This window comes from Schistocerca americana, chromosome 4, assembly GCF_021461395.2.
Source record: "Schistocerca americana isolate TAMUIC-IGC-003095 chromosome 4, iqSchAmer2.1, whole genome shotgun sequence".
NCBI lineage: Eukaryota > Metazoa > Arthropoda > Insecta > Orthoptera > Acrididae > Schistocerca > Schistocerca americana.
Genome location: NC_060122.1, coordinates 280,958,245 through 280,980,605, shown reverse-complemented (window position 1 = coordinate 280,980,605; position 22,361 = coordinate 280,958,245). Strand labels below are relative to the sequence as shown.

General features: G+C 42.0%; 1 protein-coding gene across 2 annotated transcripts in view; it reads left to right on the top strand.

Annotated features, from left to right (window-relative positions):
* Positions 1-22,361, top strand: part of LOC124612507 (protein maelstrom homolog) — a 105,141-nt gene that overhangs the window by 48,216 nt on the left and 34,564 nt on the right. For both annotated transcript variants that reach the window (XM_047140752.1, XM_047140751.1), the window contains exons 8-12: positions 7,736-7,903; positions 8,053-8,151; positions 8,794-8,910; positions 16,487-16,568; positions 16,677-16,742. In XM_047140752.1, the coding sequence (XP_046996708.1) occupies positions 7,736-7,903; positions 8,053-8,151; positions 8,794-8,910; positions 16,487-16,568; positions 16,677-16,742 (532 nt within the window). The remainder of the gene's footprint in view (positions 1-7,735; positions 7,904-8,052; positions 8,152-8,793; positions 8,911-16,486; positions 16,569-16,676; positions 16,743-22,361) is intronic.

Below are 22,361 nucleotides of genomic sequence, written 5' to 3'. Positions count from 1 at the left end.
TGTTTGAGAATGGACCTCACCCTCTCTGGCTCCAACCAAATCTCAGTCCAAACAGGTCCACTGACTGTCAAGAATACATGGATTTTGATAATGTCATCCCTTCCACACCAAAGAGCACTTCCATACGTAGTCTGGCCACCCATGGACAGTGCACCTGTTTATTGCCAATATGCTGTAGCTATACTAAGGTCTTCACAAAGAGGCCTCCCCTAAACCTAGTTCGCAGAGAGGTTTTCCATGCCATATCCACATGCACCACTGGTCTTCCAACCACCCTCAGAAACTGTTGCAAAGGAACGCCTCCTCTCATCACTCAATATTTTCCTGGAGAGGAACACCTGAACAGGGTTTCAACTATCATAGTGCCCTGAAATGAAGAACACCCAACTCACAATCTTTCCACCTACCCCAAAGAGGTATTTTGCTGCTCACCCAATCTATGCAGACATCCTCATTTATCCACTTGAACATAATATTTCCTAAACCTCTCGTGTCCTGAATCCTTTTTTTCATTACTCAGCTGAACAAAATTTCAGAAGTATCAGTAACAGGCAAGATTGTTACTCTCTCCACAGAGGCAGCAGCAGCATCAGCCTACGAGAAGCTTTGTTTGCTGCTTTGTGTCAGTGTGCATACATGTGTTAAGTATGAAAAACTTCTGAGGATAAGTAATATTGCCCAGAGCTGTGCTATATGCAGCATAGTATCACAGTTGGCATCGCTGGCTGGGATTCTGCGGGTTGCTGGGTCAACTTGACAACATGTTACTTATCATTTAGTATTTACCAGTAAACTCCCAACCCAGACTAAAAAAGAACTGAACGCTTCTGTATAAAACAGCTTCAGACGCGTGGATACTTTACAAATAAGTTAATGTGTCAAATATTTGCCTTTAAGCGTGTGAGTGGGTAAAGTTAAGTAAGGGTTGAAAATTGTTTAAAATTTGTTGGTCACTAAGTGTTCTCATTATAAAACAATGGATGAATACATACTGGGTAACTTGTGTTTAATTTTAAGCAAAAGGTATTTTTTCACTCATGTTAATATAAATGACGACGTACTGCCTGAACTGTGTTGTGCAACAATAAAATTTTGCATGTACATTCCCATATGTATATACTGTATGCAAAATGTGTTGTAAAGAAGTAACAAGTTAAAATGTTATGCCTGATTCTCAAGTTATGCTGTATGGAAAACAAAATACGATAAGCTATAATTTTTTCCTTTCCTCTTTTTGTGGTGGGGTGTAAGCAAGAAAAAGTTTGTTGTCGTATTGTGGTAAACTTTTAATGTAAGGTTATAATTCTCAATGAGTAGATTGACAGCATCCTAAATTTTTAAATTTGGTATATAATTATGCAAAACATTAAACAAATCTTTGCTGTCCCTATGCTGCAACTGGCACTGGATTCCGGGATAGCTTTTTAGTAATACAGATCGGTTCAGGAAGGTTCTTGAAATAGCTTTTTAGTAATACAGATCGGTTCAGGAAGGTTCTTGAAATTTAGTATGTTTGTAGTGTTTGTATATAGTGACAAATTCAATGTAATGTAAATGGTTGTATTCCCCACACAGGAGTTCAGTTCTATTCTGGCTCTATATTTGTGTTTGTTATAAACCTGCTTCAAGTGCTTAGTGTTGTATTTCATGTATGACCCTACTTTCAGATTTGGACTTGATTGCGATTATGACATGACATTGTGTAGTAGAGATGGCAGATCCTTCAAAACACGTGCTACACAGAAGTTACTATTAGGCAACATAAAAGCTGTCACATATAGGCACTAGAGTACAAACAGTACAGTGGTCCTGTGGTCCATATATTCAGGGGACCAGTGGATCCCAAGCGAGCAGTAATTTAGCTCGAAGGCAGGCATCAGTGAGTGTGCTCAGGTCAAAGTAAATGGCTGAAAGGATTCGACCAAGTCATGAAATTCAAAAGGTGAGATTGTGGGATGGCAAATATGTACTTTTACGTTGACACAGACCAGCAGTGGTTAGAGAACAACGAAGATAAAACACAGTAGCTGGGATAAATTTCAGGTCAACATGAGGCAGACGTTTGGCATCATTCAGCAGCAAGTTCGCTTACTGGAACGACAATTGAAGAACAGAGCCACGCATTACAGTGTCTACATACTGAATGTTGAACACAATGCTCCATTGAGAATCCAAATATGATGGCCATCGACAAAATTTTGCTGGTGAGAGAAGTTACAGAAAATGTGTACTAGGCTTTTCTGGCAAACAGTGTCCCAATAGAGGAATTGTAGTGGTGCCTGCACTTTGAGGAAAAGCAACGAAAAGAGTCCTGTGAAAGAGTATTACACTCCAGTGTATGCTCCCTCTAGCCTTAATGGTAGACCACCATGACCTCATTTCTCTCGTGCACCAGGTTGTAGGAGAAGAGATAAGGTATTTTATGGCAGTCAGAACTGTCAGACTGAGTGAGAAGTGGGAGCCAATCATGCGACGCCATACAACGTGAGATAATAGAATATTGAAGAAGAGGTGTGTTGAACTTCAGCACTAGTTTGTGCCACCAGTCAATGCCCCACAGAACAATACACATTTGCCAAGCCAAGGACAACCTGCTGGTACATTTTTATTGTGGATGCCGAGGACACGTTGTACACTGCTGCAAAGAAAGGAGAAGAGTTTTCAATGCCTAGTACTCGCCAGTTGTTGACTATCACAACTGCTCTGTTCACACCTGTCAACTGCCCAGACTATTATAGTAGACGTTTGGAATGATATCCCAACATGCCATAGCCATTTCCGTTGCCTTACAGGGATACCAGTTGCTTTTCTAGACACCAATTGTACTGTCTAGGCTTACGATTTGGTGTCATGATATGGCAGTACCTTGGAAGATAACAGAGCAAACATCATGTGCATTAATTTCAGCACCAGAACAGTTGAAGAGTACACACCATAACTGTCAGTCTGAAATTTCATGTTCGTAAATCAGTACGTGTTGTGATTTGTTGTGAGCTAAAAGTTGAGAGATATCTGTTTCACCCACAATTCTAAATAATGTTGTACAGTGGAAACATTTCACTTATAATACAGAAGAGTTATCCTAAAGGACTGCATCATTTGTTTTTCTTGAATAGATTGGAGCTCTTTCGGCATACACTTCTGCAAAAAGTGAAGTAATCTATTGTTAATAAGATAAGTCACAGTCTAGTGGCAGTGCATAGCATGACCACTACAGCAAATTAAATCAAGAACAGAGACCACAAGATATTTGTAATGTAAAAGTTGTCAAACATGTCAGTCAGGTAAAAGATCATATACAGAGAGGAATCCGTCATTCCTAAACAGAACTTGTCACACTCTTTAGCATCAACTCTGCAGTCATCTACCAAACTCCTGATGGCCTCTACGTGTTCAAAGTTATGCCATTTGCACTACGTAATGCTCCAGCCACCTTTTAGCATAAGGACAATCTGATTCGACTCCTTAACTGGATGACATGTTTTAATGACATTGTTTTTTCAAGGACATTCCAAGAACATCAAAGTCACCTGACAACCATGTTCAAATGTGTTCAGACAAGCAGGACTTTCCTGGAATCCATAAAACTGCCTCTTCACTGCTCAAGAAATAAAAATCTCAAGGCATCTAGTGAACAGTGACAGAGTCTGTCCTGATCCAGTGAAAATAAAAGTTCTCAGGTTTTCCTCTGCACATTTGTGATGTGAGAAGTTTTCTCGGAATGTACTCGTGCTACTAACGATTCATAAAGAATTTTTACATCAAACATGACCATCGAACTTTGGCAGGGAGATCGCAAAATTTTCGTGGAACGAGGGACAAGAACGATCCTTCCTTGTCCTTAACTAGACACTGACATCTTTTCCAGTCCTACTAGTGTTTGATTAGAATGCCCAGACTGAACTTCACAATGATGCTAGCAGTTGTGGGATAGGTGCTGAAAAGCTGATAGCTTCCAGAGTAAACTCAAGTCCAAGAGAACTACTCTACAGCTGAGAGAGAGTATCTTGCGGTTGTTTGGTCCATGGACAAGTTCCAGTTGTATTTGTTTGGCAAACCATTTACAGTGTGTCTGACCACCTTTCTCTCTCTCTCTCTCTCTGTTGAATGACAAGCCTGAGGGATCCAATGGGTTGCAGAAGAGATGGGCACTTAGGCTTCAAGAATACGTCAGTGATATAGAAAAGCAAAGGATTCCTTTAAACACAGTCAGTATCCTTGTGTTTACAGGGGTACTGACTGTGTTTCAAGAAATCTTGGGAGGCACACAGCAGTGTGTATGAAATCTGTCATTGCTGCTGAACAGAGGGAAGATCCAGCATTGCTGGAAACCATAGAAGCCTTGAAGAATGAGGAACGAACCACAGAACTCCAAATGAATCAAACATTGTATAGGATGAATTGTGATCTACATCTACATACTACTATGCAAACCATGCATGGTGTGCGGCAGTGGGTACTGTATACCACTACTAGTCATTCCCTTTCCTGTTCCATATGCAGATTGAGCGAGGGAAAAATGATTGTATGTCTCCATATGAGCCCTAAATTTCATGATCTTATCTTTGTGATCCTTTCACAGAATGTTTGTGGGCAGCAGTAGAATCATTAAGTCAGTCAGCCTTAAATGCAGCTTCTCAAAATTTCCTCAGTAGTGTTCTTTGAAAAGAACATCATCTTCCCTCCAGAGATTCCCATTTGAGTTCCCGAAGCATCACTGTAACACTTGAGTGTTGTTTGAAGCTACCGGTAACAAACCTAGCAGCCTGCCTCTGAATTGCTCAGATGTCTTCCTTTAATCCACCTGGTGCGGATCCCAAGCACTTGAGCAGTACTCAAGAATAGGTTGCAGTAGTATTCTACATGCAGTCTCCTTTACAGATGAACCGCAATTTCGTAAAGTTCTCCCAATAAATCAACCATCCACCTCCTCTACCACACTCCTGACAATGGTGCTCCATTTCGTGTCACTTTGTAATGTTACACTCAGATATTTAAACTTTGTGACTGTGTCAGGCAGGACACTACTAATGCTGTATCTGAACATTTTTTAAAGGTTTGTTTTTCCTATTCATTAGCTTTAATTTATGTTAATCTACATTTAGAGATAGCTGCCATTCATCACACCAACTACAATTTTTTCAAAATCACCCTGTGTCGTCATACAGTCACTCATCTTTGACACCTTGCTGTACAACACAGCATCAGCATAAAAAAACTGAGATTGCTGCCTCCCATGACTGCCATATTATTTATGTGTAAAGAAAATAATCAGTCCTATGACACTTCCCTGGGGCACTCCTGACGGTACCCATGTCTCTAACACTCTCAATCAAGGACACCGTACTGGTTTCTATTACTTTAGAAGTCTTCAAGCCGCTCACATATCTGGCAACCTATTCTATATGACACTTACCTTCATTAACAGTGTGCAATGGAGCACTGTGTCAAATAGTTCTTGGAAATTTAGAGATATGGAATCTTCATGTTGCCCTTCATCCATAGTTTGCAATGTATCTTGTGAGAAAAGGGCACGCTGGATTTCACAAGAGCGATTCTTTCTAAAACCATCCTCATTCGTGGACATAATTTATTATATTCGAACTCAATCATCTGTAATGTTGTGGGTCTGTTCTTTTATTCTTATTATACACGTGAGTCACCTGCATTTCTTCCCAATCGCTTGCGACTTTGCACTGAGAGAGAGAGAGAGAGAGAGAGATTCACGCTAAATGCAAGCTAAATAAGGGGCTGTTGGCGTAGGGTACTTATTGGGATTCCATCCACACCTGGCGACTTCAGTTGTTTCCCTAAACCAGGAATAGTCTTTAACGTGTTGGCCATATGGGAGTCTGTGTGCTATTCAAACAACATTGTGTTTGTACGATTCTCCTGCGTGAACGATTTCTCAAACACAGAATTTAAAACTTCAGCTTTCGTTTTGCTGTCTTCAACTTTCACACTAGACTGGTCAATGATATCACGGTATTAGTTGTTGTATGTTTTGTGCATAGATATTTTCCTTTGGGGTGGAAATGGGTGTTTCTCATTATGTGTGACCAGTTGTCCTGAAATATTTGCACTATGGTATGTCTGATCACCTGAGATTTGTGAAGATCCAATACGGAATCGGACCTAGTTACTACTGGCCAGGAATCTACCAATCTGTTGGACAATGTAAGGATTCCCACTGATGGAATCGTGCTGTAATTGTGTCCAGGGTATCTGGTACCAATTATGCTGCAGCAGCACCATTACACCAAATTGAAGTTGACCCCTGGGTGAGATTACCAAAGTGAAAAAATGGGAAATGATGGATTATAGTGTGCACTGACTACCTTTCCTGCTATGTTGTTACCAAATTAGTACCGACTGCCAAAGCTCCACAAGTTGCAAGGCTCTTTGTAGGAGAGACAAAGCTTCGAAGTGTGGAGCACCCTGTGTGATTGAAATTATCATGGAAAAGTTTTCAGCCGAGACTGATATAACAAGGTGGTTTCATGTTGTGGCATCACACATAGGATTACAACTGTCACTTCCAAGAGATGAGTGTTCTCACAGAATGCTTTAATAAGACAGTGGCAGCTGTGCAGTTATGTACGCTGATGTCGAATCGACAGATTGGGTTACAGTATTGCCAGACATGACATTTGCGTTCAACACGGCAGAGCAAGAACAGAAGGCTTCACACTGTTCTTTCTGATCCACCACGCTAGGGTGAAGTGACAATGGTCAAACAGTACTGGAGCAGATTACGTAAAACAGTTCATCACCAGGACTGAAAAAGCAAGATGTTTGGCTCGCATATGGGCCTCAGGCACCCAGGAGAAAGACTGAGCGCACTATAATGCCAAGCACCAACCATTGGAGTACTATCAGAGAGAGTTGAAATCAATTTTTCTGCCTATGTGGAAAATGGAACTTCAAGGAAAGGTATGAAAGCGTTATTTCGGGCCATATCATGTCTTTCGTCACTTGGCGTAAGTAGCACACAAAGTTGAGGATTTCAGTTCTTCATCAAGAAGTCATAAGCACAAAGACATCATCCACGTCTTCCATACGAAGTGCTAAACAGAGTCCTGGGGTGCAGATAGACAGTGGGGCCATCTTGTTTGAGCAGACGGAAGACTTGCTGAACAATTGCAACATTTTGTTGGGAGCGGTACCTTCGATGCTTGTCATTATGAGAAGGATGTGACAAAACGCCCAGAACCTGAGGATCCGACAGCACTGCCATGGAGAGGTGCATTGACAAGATCTAGTGCTAGGATGCTGTAGTTGCCTCCAGTGAGAACTTCTGAAACAGTGAGTTGCTTTTTGGCTAGGAGGAGCAATGCTCCAAGGTGTGCAGCAGTTCAGTGTGACATACTGGTTAGTGTCGCTGGATGGTGTGCTGCAAGTACCCAGTTCAAATCCTGACACCTGCAGTTATTTGTCATTTAGTACTTATCAGTTTTGGAATGTTCTGAAAATTGCTTGCATTTTTAATCTCTGCATCTTCTAGAAAATTTTTTGTTTATAAAAACAGCTGCCCACACTGCCCAGGAGCTCAGCTCATTCCTGTTCCTTCCCTGTGGGCCTGGGGGTTAGAATAGGCTCGAGGTACACACAAGTTGTACACCTTGTATTATTGAGATTACTAGTACTACTACTACTACTACTACTACTACTACTACTAATTATTATTATTATTATTATTATTATTATTATTGCTATTCTTTATTTTTAATTTCAGATGCATGATGGTACTGATGCCAGCCAGTACTGCAGTCTCTCTCTTGTTCGAAGGTGGAGCTTCATAATTTCAGATCACTGCTGTAAAGATTTAGGTATTGAATTGGCACCAGGACAGCATATTCCACCACCCATTACTCAGCAACAACCACGCCGCACTCAAGCTCAGGTGATAGCACTAGATTCAACTCGGGGAGGGGAGGGAGACGAAGAGAGAGAGAGAGAGAGAGAGAGAGAGAGAGAGAGAAAATATCTTTTGATTTTTCGTTTTATATGTAAGCACTTCTATTTCTATAAATGGATACATCTGTATTGCAGATAATGCCTGAGAAAGATGACAAGAAATCACCGGATCCTATAGTTCCCTCCATCATTGATTACTCAAAAATTAGGTCAAGGTCAAGCTCGTCGCGTCAGGTATTGTAACTTTTGAGCCATAAAAATTATCATTATTTATATGGAAGGTATATGCAAATTTCTTCAGCCTTTAACTTGATACCATTAAGCATATTAAAGAGCAATAAATGTAGCTAGAGTGCCTCATGCTTGAGAAATATGGTATGATGCATGATACATGTAGCATGAATTCTTAAATGAGAAAAGGTCTACTGAAGCAGTTGTTTCAAAATCCATCTTAATTAATACTCAAAGTAGATTACACTTCTTCCTTTCAGATTATGCCAAAATTGTGTCCATGGTAGTATTAATTGCATACATTAATGACTTAGAGTTGGTAACAATTCATATAGTTACAACTGCATTCAGGAAGGCAAAACTTTAGACAGCAATTGGCTTCGTCTCAACTTAGTGCCCGAGTGACATACCTCCATCATCCCCTTCCAACCTTCCACACCCAATCCCTGCTTCCTCCTTCCCTGAAAATGGAAAGTATAGTTTGTTTTTCAGCAGTACTATGAATTTTGCCTTGTGAAACTGAGTACTGGCTATCAATTCTTCAACCTCGTAATTTTAACAGTTTACTCAGTTGATAAAGTGAACTACATTTCTAAGATAATGGACATTGCGGTGACAATGTACAAACATTAATATTTCTTGCAGCTAATACCGGATGAAGAGGAAAAGAAACATGTGGAGCCCATTATTCCAACCATCATTGATTACTCTCAATCCAAAATGACTCGTGCTTCTGCTGTAGCGTCTTCTGCTGCTTCAGAGGTATAATATTGATGGTCTTGAACTTCAAAACAATGGTACCAATGAGATTTTCTTGTGATTAACATTTTGCTAAAGATTGTTCAAGTTTTATGTGGCTTGAACATCTTTGTTTTTAATTAATATATAGTTATCCACAAACAAGAATAAACATGTATATAAATACAGATTCTACTGTATTTGGCTAAGCTCAGAGTATTTTGCAGAGACTTTTACATTTGGTGACGGCAGTGGGATAGAAAAGAGTTATACTCTCCCATGGGCCTGTAGGAGAAACAGAAAAATTGTAGGAGACTAGAACTAGTGCCTTTGGCAGAAAGTGAGAATGTAAAATCCTCCAAACGCAAACGACAACATTTAATGGAAAAGGAAAAGGGGAGATAGGATTAAGTAACAAGTAAAGGGTGATGGGGAAGTGGGGGGGGGAGAGCTCCTTCTGCACCACGTTGGAAGACAGATGAAAAGAAGTGCCTTATCCAGTTGGGCCCCCAGGGACTCGGCATTCATTTGCCGGGTACGGGCTTGGCAACCCCGGGGTTCCTGAGCTGGGGACTAGTAAGCGCTGCCAGTCCTCTGTCGCCTTAAGCTGTGGGCATACTTCAGCGACCACCGAGCAGTGCGACTTTGGAACGTTGTGTGTCTCAGGGAATGGGGACCTTGGCCTGACCGCCCAGATCCCGAGGATGGCATAAACCTCTATAAACAACCCTTCAATCTCAAAGTGTGCTGCACGCTGATGAGATGCATGGCTGTTGAGGTGGAACAGTCGTTAGCGGGCAACCTCTGGGGAACCTGCCGCACCTCAGTTGTATAAGGCTTACCTAGGCACGTGGGACTCTGTCTAGGTGGACTTCTAGTTCCCTAGCTGCTCGTGGGACAGAGATGAAACCTCGAACTTTTATTCTTCTCCTCCCAACGGAAAGGGTGGGCCGTTGGTAGGTTCTAACACCCAATCCAACAAGAGGGCTCGTGTAGCCAGTCCTCCTGATTCAGTCCCATATGGTGAGGCGAAGAAACTATACAAGTCCATACAGCTGCCCACGTTCGCTGCCTCCTTTTCTTCTGTTCTGAAACAGCCACTCTTGAAAACTGGTGCCGCTATACAGAATGCGGACTGCTTCGCAGAATGTGTTTCTTATAATTAAAAGAAAAAAGGGGAGTTTCAATAAAGTTTCACCATTTTATATACAGAAAGGCTTAGAAGGCATTGCTGTCACCTTAAAATGTGTAAAGCGGTTGTGAAATGGAGTCTTGTTGGTTGAAACATCTAGCTTCCAGCAAGTCAAGAACCGTCAGAAGGCACAGTTCCTTGGGGAGTTTGTGATAGAGAGTGAATTTCACAACACCTTGAACTACAGCAAGGGTGTTGTGACTGGCAGGGATCTCGTTGACATTCCACAAGACGAACTGAGGCTGGATGGTCCCGGGAAGGAATTGTCGACGTGCAACACATTATGAAATGGGTGGATGTTGCTCTCGTGAAGTCCGATTCGTTTATTTTTACTTCTAACAGCACCAAATTGCCAGAGCATGTGAAGGCAGGTTTCCTAGGTCTCAGTGTACGGCCTTATTGCCCCAACCCCTTGCAGTGTTTTAAATGCCAACACTTCGGGCACATTACTCTTGTCTGTAGAGGGGAAGTCACTTACGGGAAATGTGGTAAAGCCGCCCACGAGTTGGTTGCTCCTCTCCTCCCAAGTGTGTCAACTGCTCTGGGGATCACCCTGTATGGAGTAGGGAATGCAGAGTTTTCTTTGAGGAATGGAAGATCCAGGAACTTAAAATCACAAAGCGAATCCTGCATGGTGAGGCGAAGAAACTATACAAGTCCATGCAGCCGCCCACGTTTGCTGCCTCCTTTTCTTCTGTTCTGAAACAGCCAGTCTTGAAAACTGATGCCGCTATACAAACGGAGGTTGCTACTGTCAGCACTAGCACTTGCGTTTGTCAATGTACGTGTGCTGCTGCAGTTCTTGTGAAGCCTGCTGCTCCCCCCCGGACCAGGCTGTGGTAGCTGACATGGACCTTCCTGCCCTCCCCAGGTCAAGTCTTGTGCACTGCCCAGTGCTGCTACACCTCCTACCGCTTCTGAGGTTTTGGCTCCAATGCCACCTCAGACCAAAAAATTTAAGCCAAAGCCAAAGGTAAAGACTCGCCTGATGAAGGAGACGGAAGGTATACAGTCTGCTGATGTTGATGTCATTCTCTTTGACGTCTCTCTCAACTCCTCTTCAGAGGCGATGGAGGTTGATGTGAGACTGGGGCAATCATCTCGCCCCAAAACTGAGCCTCCACCTGTTGTGGGCTCTCCTCCCCGACAGAAAGTGAGGATGAAGGTACTCCCATCCTGATAGATGGCCCCCATTATACAGTGGAACATGAATGGATTCCAGACACATGTGGAGGAACTGAAACTCCTAGCACAGAAATGCCCCCTGTGCTTGTGTTTACAGGACACACATTTAAAACCATCTGATGCTCCTGTACTAAGGGGCTATACGTTATATTACAAGGATGACCTTACTGGGGAAAGGGCCAAAGGTGGAGTCGCCGTGTTCGTCAATAATGGCCACCACTCCTCTGCTCTCCCCCTGGATACTGACCTGCAAGCAGTTGCAGTTGAAATTCATTCACGTCGGAGGCTTACTGTTTGCTCCCTTTATTTACCACCTCTGGATGCAGTGAACTTGGAGGCTCTCACAGATCTTATCGAACAACTCCCCCGCCCATTTCTCCTCCTGGGCGACTTCAATGCCCATCATGTCCTGTGGCGCTCAACTTCTCTTTGCACTCGAGGTAGAGTTTTGGAGAGCCTCCTAACATCTCAAGTGTTGTGCGTCCTCAACACTGGTACTCCGACATTTCTCTGCTGCTACTGGGTCATTCTCAGCCATTGACATACCTTTCTGCTCTCCAGCCCTCACCGACTCTGTTCACTGGGAGGTCATTGATGATGACCTTCATTCCAGCGATCACTTCCCCATCTGCATTCATCTCCTGGATGGTGTATTGCTGGAGCAGAGGCCGCCATCGTGGATGATTGGCTGTCTTTGAATGCCGCAACAGCGTGATCCATCATGCTGCTGATCTGTCCATACCAAAGTCTTTTGGCCCTCTTAAGCGGCTCCTTGTACCTTGGTGGACAGAAGAGCGCCATTCAGCCATCCGGGACAGGCGTGCGGCTCTTTGACGATTTAAATGCCGCCCAACAGTGGTCAGTCTTACCGCCTTTCGAATCACGAGAGCCAGGGTACGCCGGGTCATTAAAGAGAGCAAAAGGAGGTCATGGCAGGAGTTCCTAGACTCCATCAACCGTTCCACTTGTTCCACAAAAGTATGGGAAGCCATCCGGAGGATTTCTGGTAAATGCAGCCGTTTACCGATAGCTGCAGTCCTGAACCAGGGGTGCCTCCAAACGACACCCAGAGACTTTGCTCAGATGCTGGCAGAGCATTTTGCACAAAGTACTGCCACTGCAAACCAGGATCCAGCGTTTCATCGCTACTGTGCGACTGTGGAGAGAGCAAACTTGGACTTTTGGTCGAACAGTTCTGAGACCTACAACTCCCCATTCTCCATGTGGGAACTCGAATCGGCACTTACTGAGACTTCTGACACTGCACCAGATCATGACTGCATCCGGTACTCCATGCTTCGACATCAGCCAGCAGCGTCATAGGAAATCCTCCTCGAATGTTTTAATCTCGCATGGCAGACAGGAGTGTTCCCCACCTCGTGGAGGGAGGCAATTCTCATCCCTCTCCTCAAACCAGGAAAGGACCGCACATGTCCCAGTAGTTATTGGAGTATCGCCTTGTCGAGCTGTGTCGGAAAGACCCTGGAACGGATGGTTAACCGTTGTCTGGTCTGGCTGTTGGAGACCAGACAGCTCCTTAGCTGCTCTCAGTGCAGATTCCGAAAATTTCAGTCCACGGTCGACAATCTGATTATCCTAGAGGCGGCTATTCAGCAGGCTTTCCTCCGTCAGCATCACTGTATCAGTATCTTCTTTGATATCAGTAAGGCATATGATACTACTTGGAGACACTGTATTCTTGCACAACTGCATCAATGGGGCTTTCGTGGCCGCCTCCCCATTTTCATTCGGTCTTTCCTGTCTCAGCGGTTTTTTCGGACCCGACTTGGTAACACACTGATCGCTTTGAGCAAGAGAATGGTGTCCCCGAGGGCAGTGTTTTAAGCGTTACCCTCTTTGCCATAGTCATCAACAGTATAACGTCTACAGTGAGGAGTCCAGTACAGTGCTCCTTATTTGTGGACGACTTTGCTGTTTTCTGTTAATCCTCCAGTGTTGCTTTGCTTTTTTCTATTAATCCTCCAGTGTTGCAACTGTGATCCATCAGTTGCAGCTAACAGTGCAGTGGCTAGAGGAGTGGGCTGCAAAGATGGATTTTCGGTTTTCTGCTGATAAGTGTGTTTGTGTTCATTTTAATCGTCTCATCATCTTTTTACTTTGCCTGCCTTGCATATGGGGGATACTGTCCTACATTTTAGAGACACAGTGCGGTTTCTGGGCCTAATGTTTGACTTCAGGTTGTCATGACTGCCACACCTAAGAGACTTGAAAGCCAGAACCCTGAAGGCACTGAACATCCCCAAGTGAGTCCCTCGGTGTGGAGTCTGTACAACCCCAAATCCTGCGTTTTAACTGCCTGCCACCCTGGTTACTGGAGAGGCCCAGAGTGATTTTATATTTGGTGCAGTACAAGAGAGATTGCACTCCTGCGACTGTTTTTAATGCAGCATTTTCTGCCATTTTATCTGAGCACCACGACTATGTAGCTGTTTTTACGGATGGGTCGAAACGAGAGGATTCTGTTGGTTGCTCTGTTTTTTTTTCCGGATCGTGTCCTCAAGGTTCGACTGCCTCAGACTTTTACTGTCTTTGATGCAGAATTGTCTGCGATTTTGCGGGCACTGGAGCAGATGAGATATTCTTCATGTCCTAAATTTCTTCTCTGTTCCGATTCACTAAGTGCCCTTCACTCATTGCACCGTTTGTACCCAACAGATAAAATAGTCCAGACCATCCAGGATGCCCTCCTCCAACTACAGCGACTGGGGAAGGTGGTGGCTTTCTGCTGGGTTCCAGGGCATGTCGGCATTGCTGGAAATGAAAGGGCAGATCTCGCAGCCAAGGAGGCGTGTCTCGGTCCACAAGTATTTCAGTGTGCTATCCCCCCCCCCCCCTGCACGCACCCACCTCGCTGTGGAACTCCCGAGTCATGCATCGGTGGTAGGATGAGTGGCTGGAAGTGACTGACAATAAGCTCCATTTAGTCAAGCCCACAACGCGTGTGTGGTGTACTTCCTTTCAGCCCCGTTGACAGTACGAGGTTCTCCTCACTCGGCTTCGGATAGGCCACAGCCCTATGACACATGGCTTCCTGCTCTGGCGAGAGGACCCCCCAATTTGTGGTGCTTGTGGCGTCCAGGTCACTGTGCGCCACGTTTTATTGGATTGCATTTTATTTTCTGACCAGTGGGCCGCGGCTGACTTGCCAGTGGACCTGCCATCTCTTTTGGGAAACACTCGGACGAATGTGGTTAAAGTTTTAACATTCTGTGCCATCTCAAATGTTTTTACAAAGATTTTAGGGAGAGGGTCTTAATTTGCTCACTGTGTGACAAGCTCTCCCATATTTTATGTAAATGGCCAGCCAATGACAATTTCCTGTGGCTTTCTTGCTGCTACGATTTCCCTTTCCTTACTTTTTACTTTCTTATGTAGCATTTTCCTTCATTTCCTGCTTTCTTTGCGAGTGTGCTTCAGTTTGTTTAGGTCTGTCCACATTCGTTCCTGTGTGTCAGGGCGTTGATGACCTCGACGTTGAGCGCCCATAAGCCCCAACATGCGCACACTCGTCCAATTGGGGAGAAAATTGCAATGACAGACTATAGCTGCAAAAAAGTTGTGGGTTTGGAGAGTGTGAAAACTAGAAACAGCGAGATTTAGATTGGCCGACTTCCGCCAGAAGTGTAAGTGGTAATCAAGACAGAGTGAAATAAAATTATGCAGGATTCATAATTGACTGCATTTATTGAATTGACTGACTAAAATTCAAATTCAAACTATGTTATAGTCACTCCTTTTTTCATTGTTTTGCAGAAAGTTACTGTCTGTAATAATTTCAGCCAATCCATCAGCTGCTAATCAACAATTTGTGAATGTTAAAAGTCCCAGCAAAGATTTTTGACACTTAAATCACAACTATTTTTAAACTGTACTTTAGTTGTCTGCCAACAAAAGTCTTTCTTTCATCGAGCACTGATAACATTATTGTCTGAGGGGTCTGGCAGCATCTCTAGTGGCAAGACTGTGTGGTGTAAAGTGTTTTTCCACTTCTTCCTTGCAGTCTGATGAAAGATGCTCATGTAAAAATGTTGTTTAGGTAGTTAGCACATAGCAAATTTCCCTCTGCTCGCGTTCTGGTTTGGTAAATGTACAGAGTTGGAATGAGATGGACGAACACCGAACGTCAGTAAAATCTGACAGAAATTTAGGCATCTTCACCTGCTGTTAAGGTGTTGCGCACGCTTTGGCATCGTGGCTTGGCAGTATTTTGGAAGGCAGAGAACAGTGACAATGCTCAGAAAAAGTTGATAGACATTGAATAGAGATGTCATTCTATTTCGTTCTCTTCTAAGAGTCACTACAGACAGATGTTGTGGTGTGCAGATGAATAAGAGCTCTATTAAGCAAACATTGTAATTGTTATATTGGATCAACAAATTTCAGAAGAGTTATTGAAAGTAGTTTACTTCATTTTGTAGTTCGAATACTTGAAAGCACTGTTCCAGCCTTCGACCCTTTGGAAACAGAGAAGTCACATAGCAAGAGTTGATGGCACTGCATAGCATTTCCACTACATTAAGAAACACTAGGAAAGGCGACCATACAAGCAGATAAGTAAGGTAAAAAGTATCATTGGTGGCATCACTGGGGTTAGTCCAGATGCAGAACCACCCACCAGAACATTCCAGCCGCAAACGTCGCATGTAATAGCGATTAGGTTTCTGTCACTCTACAAACAGTATTGAGCTGTTAAGTTGAATGATCAAATAATTGAGAAAAATTAATTACAAATCTTTCACCTCAAATATCATTGGTATTAGCTCCCAATTAAAATTGTAAGTCAATATATCTGTGTGTCACACACATTTGCAGGATGTTCCTCAATTTTGCCACTGTGAGAGCAATGCTTGGTTAACTAGGTATAGCATAAAGGGAGAGACTAGAGGGAGCTACTTTGGGAAGTGTCACATTCTTAGTGTGCAACAAAAGTTTCTTCTCTGACTTAAGTTTGATATTAAACTGGTAAACTGGTTAACTTTACATTATTATGAAGTTTCAGAATTAAGTATAGCCACACGATACTTAATTTAAAGAGTTCGTCGCGGTGGTGTTTACCCCATGGAGTATAAGGAAACCTTGTAGTGCCAGTGCAAACTGATTTATATTTGAAAGAATCTTCATGAATGAAATTCATATAGCTCACAATTTTTATTACGGATGTTGTGTTTCCCTTGTTGATCGAACTTTTTTCCTTAATTTCAGAAGATTGAATCTTGTCCTATTGGCAGAGGAAGAACTATCGCACCAAACTTTAGTGGTGTTGTAAGAAGACCAAAATCTGTTGGTACGTAATTCAGGCTTGTGACACTAAATTTAGTGACTCTTCATTAGTTTGACAACAGTTTTATGGTTTGTGGTATGAATCCTTAAATAAAATAACTGTCATTTTCAGGTCTGGCAATGCAGCACAGCTCACCTCCATCAATTTTGTCTGAGAAAGATTTTCCAGCAATTGGAGGTCAGTTATGTTATTACTTCAATTTCCTTAGGTGTGTGTGTGTGTGTGTGTGTGTGTGTGTGTGTGTGTGTGTGTGCACTAAGAAACTGGCAAATGGATATCTATTTTTATTCATATTGTATTGAAGGCTGTATTCAAACACACTTTGTGATATTGGATTGATAACTTGGTTTTGTCTGCCCATGTATGTCAGGGACATGGTTCCAAATTTTTCCAAGGTTTGTGTCTGTGGGGAGATGATCTAGGTACACATGTGCATGTGCAGTGTGGTTCTTATTAAATACAAAATCCTGGAAACGATGTAGATGACACAGAGTCAAGTAATTTAATATAAGACAAGGGACTGCAAATGTCGGAAATACCCCAAAAGGGGATGACAAATGTTGAAAATGTGACATTACCAGATGACATACCACACCAAAACTGCAGCCGTTGTGCTAGTTGATCCTACTCTCACCAATAGGAAAAAGTGCAACACATCGCTCTGCTAAACTACTGTTTCCACACAACTTTTGTAAACGTGATCCGATGTAAATGTAGAAATCACAATTGTTGTCCTTCCCGTAATAACAAGCAAAAGCTGTTCTAACTTTGTGTTTCTTTCCTCCCCTCTTTTTTTGCCATGGACTTTTTTTATAAAGAACACACAGATTATTTACTGGTACTGATGCATTTTGGATGCCTAAACTAATTTGTGATGCAACAACATAGGTTTTTGTCGTACTGTACTTAGCAATTTACCAGCAAAGACTGTGAGAATGATAAATAAAATAATAAATCTTACCTCAACGTAAACACTTAACTGTCTAATGCAGTGCAAAAAGTAGAGTGTACCAGATGCAAGACTCATACCGTGAGCCCCATGCGCTTCAGTTGCACACAAAAGCCCGGTGACACTGGCGTGAAGACTTTACTTGACTTTGGCAGACATTGTCAGGTGTGACAGACAATAGATTCCCCCGTGCGGCAAGGCTACATGTGCAACATGGTACGTCATCTCGTGATCACGTTTTCAACATTTGTCATCCAATTTTGGGGTATTTCCAGACATTTGCGCCCCCATGTGTCTTATGTTAAACTACTTGTCTCAGCCTCATCCAAGCCACTTGAGGGCTTTTTAGACTTTAATGGGAATCGCCCAGTACAATGTGTTAAATGTAATTATAATTTTAAGACCATCTTAAATGATTCTCCCTCAGGTCTGCTGCCAGATCACATTTTGTAAATCTGACCCTGTTTCTTCGAAACAATTGCTTGACATGAGAAGGCGAGGAGGATTGGTTGCTGGTTACTGGTGGTAAGTAGCAACTGCAGGTGTCAACATTCCAACAGTTTTGTTATAGAGGCCTTCTTTGAAAGTTGTCACAAACTGCCATCATTTGGTCTGGATGAAACTCGTACAGGGCTTCCAGAAGAAGAATGTTACAGTTTGGTTACGAACAGTGGCTACTTGACAGCAGTAACCAAAATCAGACCCTTGGCAATGTTGAGCTGCTATCTCAAAAAATAACGTGGAAATAACAAAGTGTCAAATATTTAAAGAAAGGAAGAAAAGGCAACATGTGGGCGATGAGAATGTCGAAATAAACATCCCAGTTCATGTTCAAGATAATCTGAATGAGTGGTCCCAAATCATAGTACGAAAAACACAATTGAAACAACATGGAACCACCTCCAACCTCAACTACATTCATGCCTTGCATAATTTGAAGAGGTTCAAAAATGTGACTTCCTGGCCAACACTACATTCCGCCAGTTATGGGGTATTCAGTTTCTATGTTATTTGACCTATTGAAGAAGTGCAAGTTTTTGTAATGCTGTGAGTGATGCCCTTGTGCAATGTACCAAAGCTAGAAAAGTCCATTGCATGCAGTTGGCTTTAGTGTTTGTTAGGAAACTGGTGCAGGTGAACCTGCATTAACTGACAGAACTGAATGTCATTGGCAGCACATGATAAGTCTCCAGTGCTTGTCGGTTACAATCCTTTCAGGATCTCTGTTCTTACAGAGTTCCATGGCTGGGAGTGGTGCAGCTGTCCTTGAAGAGGCATTGAACAGTCCGTGTTGATATACAAACTGGAATCGGGCACCTTTATTTGTGATGGGATCATGGGCATGTCCAAACATGATAGGCCTTTTCTGCCATTCTGTCATATCTCTTTATCGACCCATTGCACTGTGCTAATTCCAAGCAACTGTTCAGCAAGTACACACCACTTCATTGCTATGACATCTGTCAGATGCCAGTAGTTTTACTATTGAATTCAACAATATTTTCCTATGTTTTTGTTGTTTATTGAACTCTACTGTTTACAACACATACTTATAAATGACAGCTCTTTGATAATCTGCCATGTGGAGTTCTCTTCATCTCTTGCTTGACTGTGGCAACCTATATCCATTTGAAACTGCTCACTATATTAGAGACTTGATCTCCCAGTAAAATTTGTACTCCCCAAACTTCCTTCCATTACCAAATTAATTATTTGTTGATGCCTCACAATGTGTCCTACCAAGTTATCCCTTCTTTTAGTCAAGTTCTACTATGAAGATCTTTACTCCCTGACTTTACTCAGTAGCTCTGTCCTAACTGTACATCATATCTCCAGGCATAGTCCATATCAATTCAGGCAGCCTAGGAAAAAATCTTACCTTCATAGTGTCAGATGTTATTGAATTTAGCATATGTTAAAGTGAAGGACTAACTAAGGAACACGTATTTTTTTGTTTTCTCCAAAAAAAATTTCTGCTCAAAAATACAGCCCTCCAAAGAGGACACTGTACATAGCATTTTGAAGATGCGAATTTTGGAAAAAAGTTTAAAATGCTTTATCTCTGGAACAGTTCTAGATATTTCGTTGGGGTTTCTTTTATTTGAAAGATAATTGCTATATGATTACAAAGAAATCCTCTATTTGGACATATGTCAGTTCTTTTACTATAGAGTTCTGAACTTTTTTATAATTTATGGAATTTTTTTCTTCAAAAATGCCAATCCAAAAATTTTGATTTCTTTTACTCTTTTTTGTTGATTAATACCATATAGTTCTACATTCGCTGAAAAGGATTGCTTCCACTTTTTGGTTGAACAGGTTATATAAACAATTGAAATTTTTACCATACATAAAACCTATTTTGTTACCATATTATTGCACAAGAGGCTTGTAAAAATCAAAACCTAGCCTTATTTAACATAATTTTGGTTCTGAAAGATGAGTAAGAGACTCCATTTTCAAACATTTTAAATGGTTCCAAAATGTGTGTGAAAGGTCCAACGACTTAAAGGTTTCAGTTTATACAACTTCTGTGCATGCTGTTTTGTTCTGAAATTAGCCAGTCGGTAACTAAAAATGTATTCCATTGCTTCACTATCTTCCTTTGATATAGAGTGGTGCCTTCCCATTCAACCAACAGGAACTGGAGCACTTACTGTCTTCAAAACATTGTGAACAGGAGGTGAGCACTGATGGCATTGTTGCTGTCCTTCAGCTGGAAATGTGTATCCAGCAGGTGGTCCATGTGGTAGCATAAAGTTCGCTACAGTTTTGTTTAACTCATACCTGGTGTCTATAATCTCTGCAATCCTCCAGTCATACACACACGCCACAAACATCCCCCTTTTCAGGTTGTGACTCTGAATATTATCCTGCTGTTTCTGAGGTGTTGGCTGAATGAGTGAAATTTATATTTTCTTGCTCTTTAAAGTGCGTGCAATATGAGTTCACCCATAACTTTTGAGTCAAAAAATGTGTCTTCTGTATTCCTTTCACAGGAGTAGTTTGTTTGGACCATTCTTATTTTTTCTGCTCACGCAATTCTTTGATTTCCTCTTTGGACAAAAGAATGAGGGCTGTGGATGTATAAGATTTCATGACTCTCGTAAAATCCTCAGCATTCTGAATCGCAGATGTATTTGGTGTGGAAAGATTGTTTTGTAGCACAGTGCTTCAGCAGGCCGCCCACACCATCACAAGGCCCCTTCCTGTGACCAGTAGCACTGTATACCCAGTCAGTTGGCACAAGCGACTTACTCAATTCAAACAGCTGGTAACGATGTTTAAAATGACTAGGAGCACCAACAGAAATAATGATGATCTTCTCTGTCCGTTTGCAGTTGAAGAAATTTGGGTATTGCTAGCAAAGCATGTGCTGAGTTATGTTCTGTGTCATCACTTATAACTGCAACACTTGTGGTCTTGTTTTGAAAATATGTCACTTCTGTAAAAATTGAAACCTGGTCATTACTTCGATGATTCCCTTGTACTACTTTTGGGAGAATTACAGACCAGTTCTCGGCATAATCACGGTGAAGCATTAAACATAGTTCTTCAGCCTGTACATACTCTTTCACTTCTGCAATGTGGTGTTGATGCAATTTCTTCAGAAGCTGGTGTGTTACTGCTTTCGCTGACCATTTACCAAGTTCATCAGTGAAACTGTCAAAGGTTACAGTTTTCTTAATAAGTTTATTTTCCTCCCATGTCATATATGTAATTTCAGCAGAGTTATCTACTATGTCTTCCAGGCCAAGTATCTGTAAAGACAGTCTTCCCTTTCCAGGGCTGTCACCACATTCTTGAAACAAACAAGTCACTCACTTTATGTCACAGACTACTAATGACTTCACACGTCCAACTAAGGTGTCATAAGTCACGTGCTCCAGTAAGTTCTTCAAAGTTATCACACAAAATTCAGCATTCGTGCCGTACACAAACAAACAGGCATCTGTAGGTGGGTGTGGAACTACCCACTTAGGTCGTAGTGCATAAAATTTCTGTCTTCCAATATGTGAAGTTGTATAGTTGCACTTTAAAATTGCAAAAGTTTCTTTAAGATTGTGTCATGTGCCTCTTCACTTTCACAACTTTCAGACGTACAGTGTCTTTATTGTTGGCACTCTAGTGAGAACAGTCCCATTTATCTACCAGATAAAATGACAGCACTATTTAAACTTTAAGTGCTTCTAGAGGATGGCCATAATAGGGATCTGGTCTTCCAAAGATTCCTTTTACAGACCTCACATTTCTTGATTTGTGTACCATGTACTTTGATACTGATGGAACGTGGTTCAAAATTTTCTTTGAAAATGTCTCTGAAATAATAGTTAAGACTAGCACAGGGTGTATACGACCCAGGACAACCAGGAGATCTGGGAAAAACGCAGGAATTTTTTCATCCAGGAGAAAACCGGGAAAAAAACCTGGGAATTTTTCATTGTTTTAGTTTACAGTTAAATTTTTGTAATTTTGACAGTAATAACCGATACTCTAACATAGGATATTACTGTATCCCACTACTGCAGAATAATACTGCAACAATAAAACATAAATGAGAGAAAAAAATGAAAATAACTTGAATTCCAAAGGAAATGCGCCATATACAGCGACGACACACAGTGCTCATGCAAGCATCTGCCAACAGCGAAATGTGTCAAAAGCTTTAGGAAGACTATGCAGTGCTTCGTAACAACAAATTGCCTCCAATGAGCATGAAGTCTCAACTGTTTACATTAGATTCGTTTTAGCAGTTAGAGCGGGCTCATGCGTATGTGCAGTTGAGTCGCGTTTGAGTTGTAGATTCTCCCACTTCTGGCTACAGGAATGTGGCTGTTGGCTGTGCA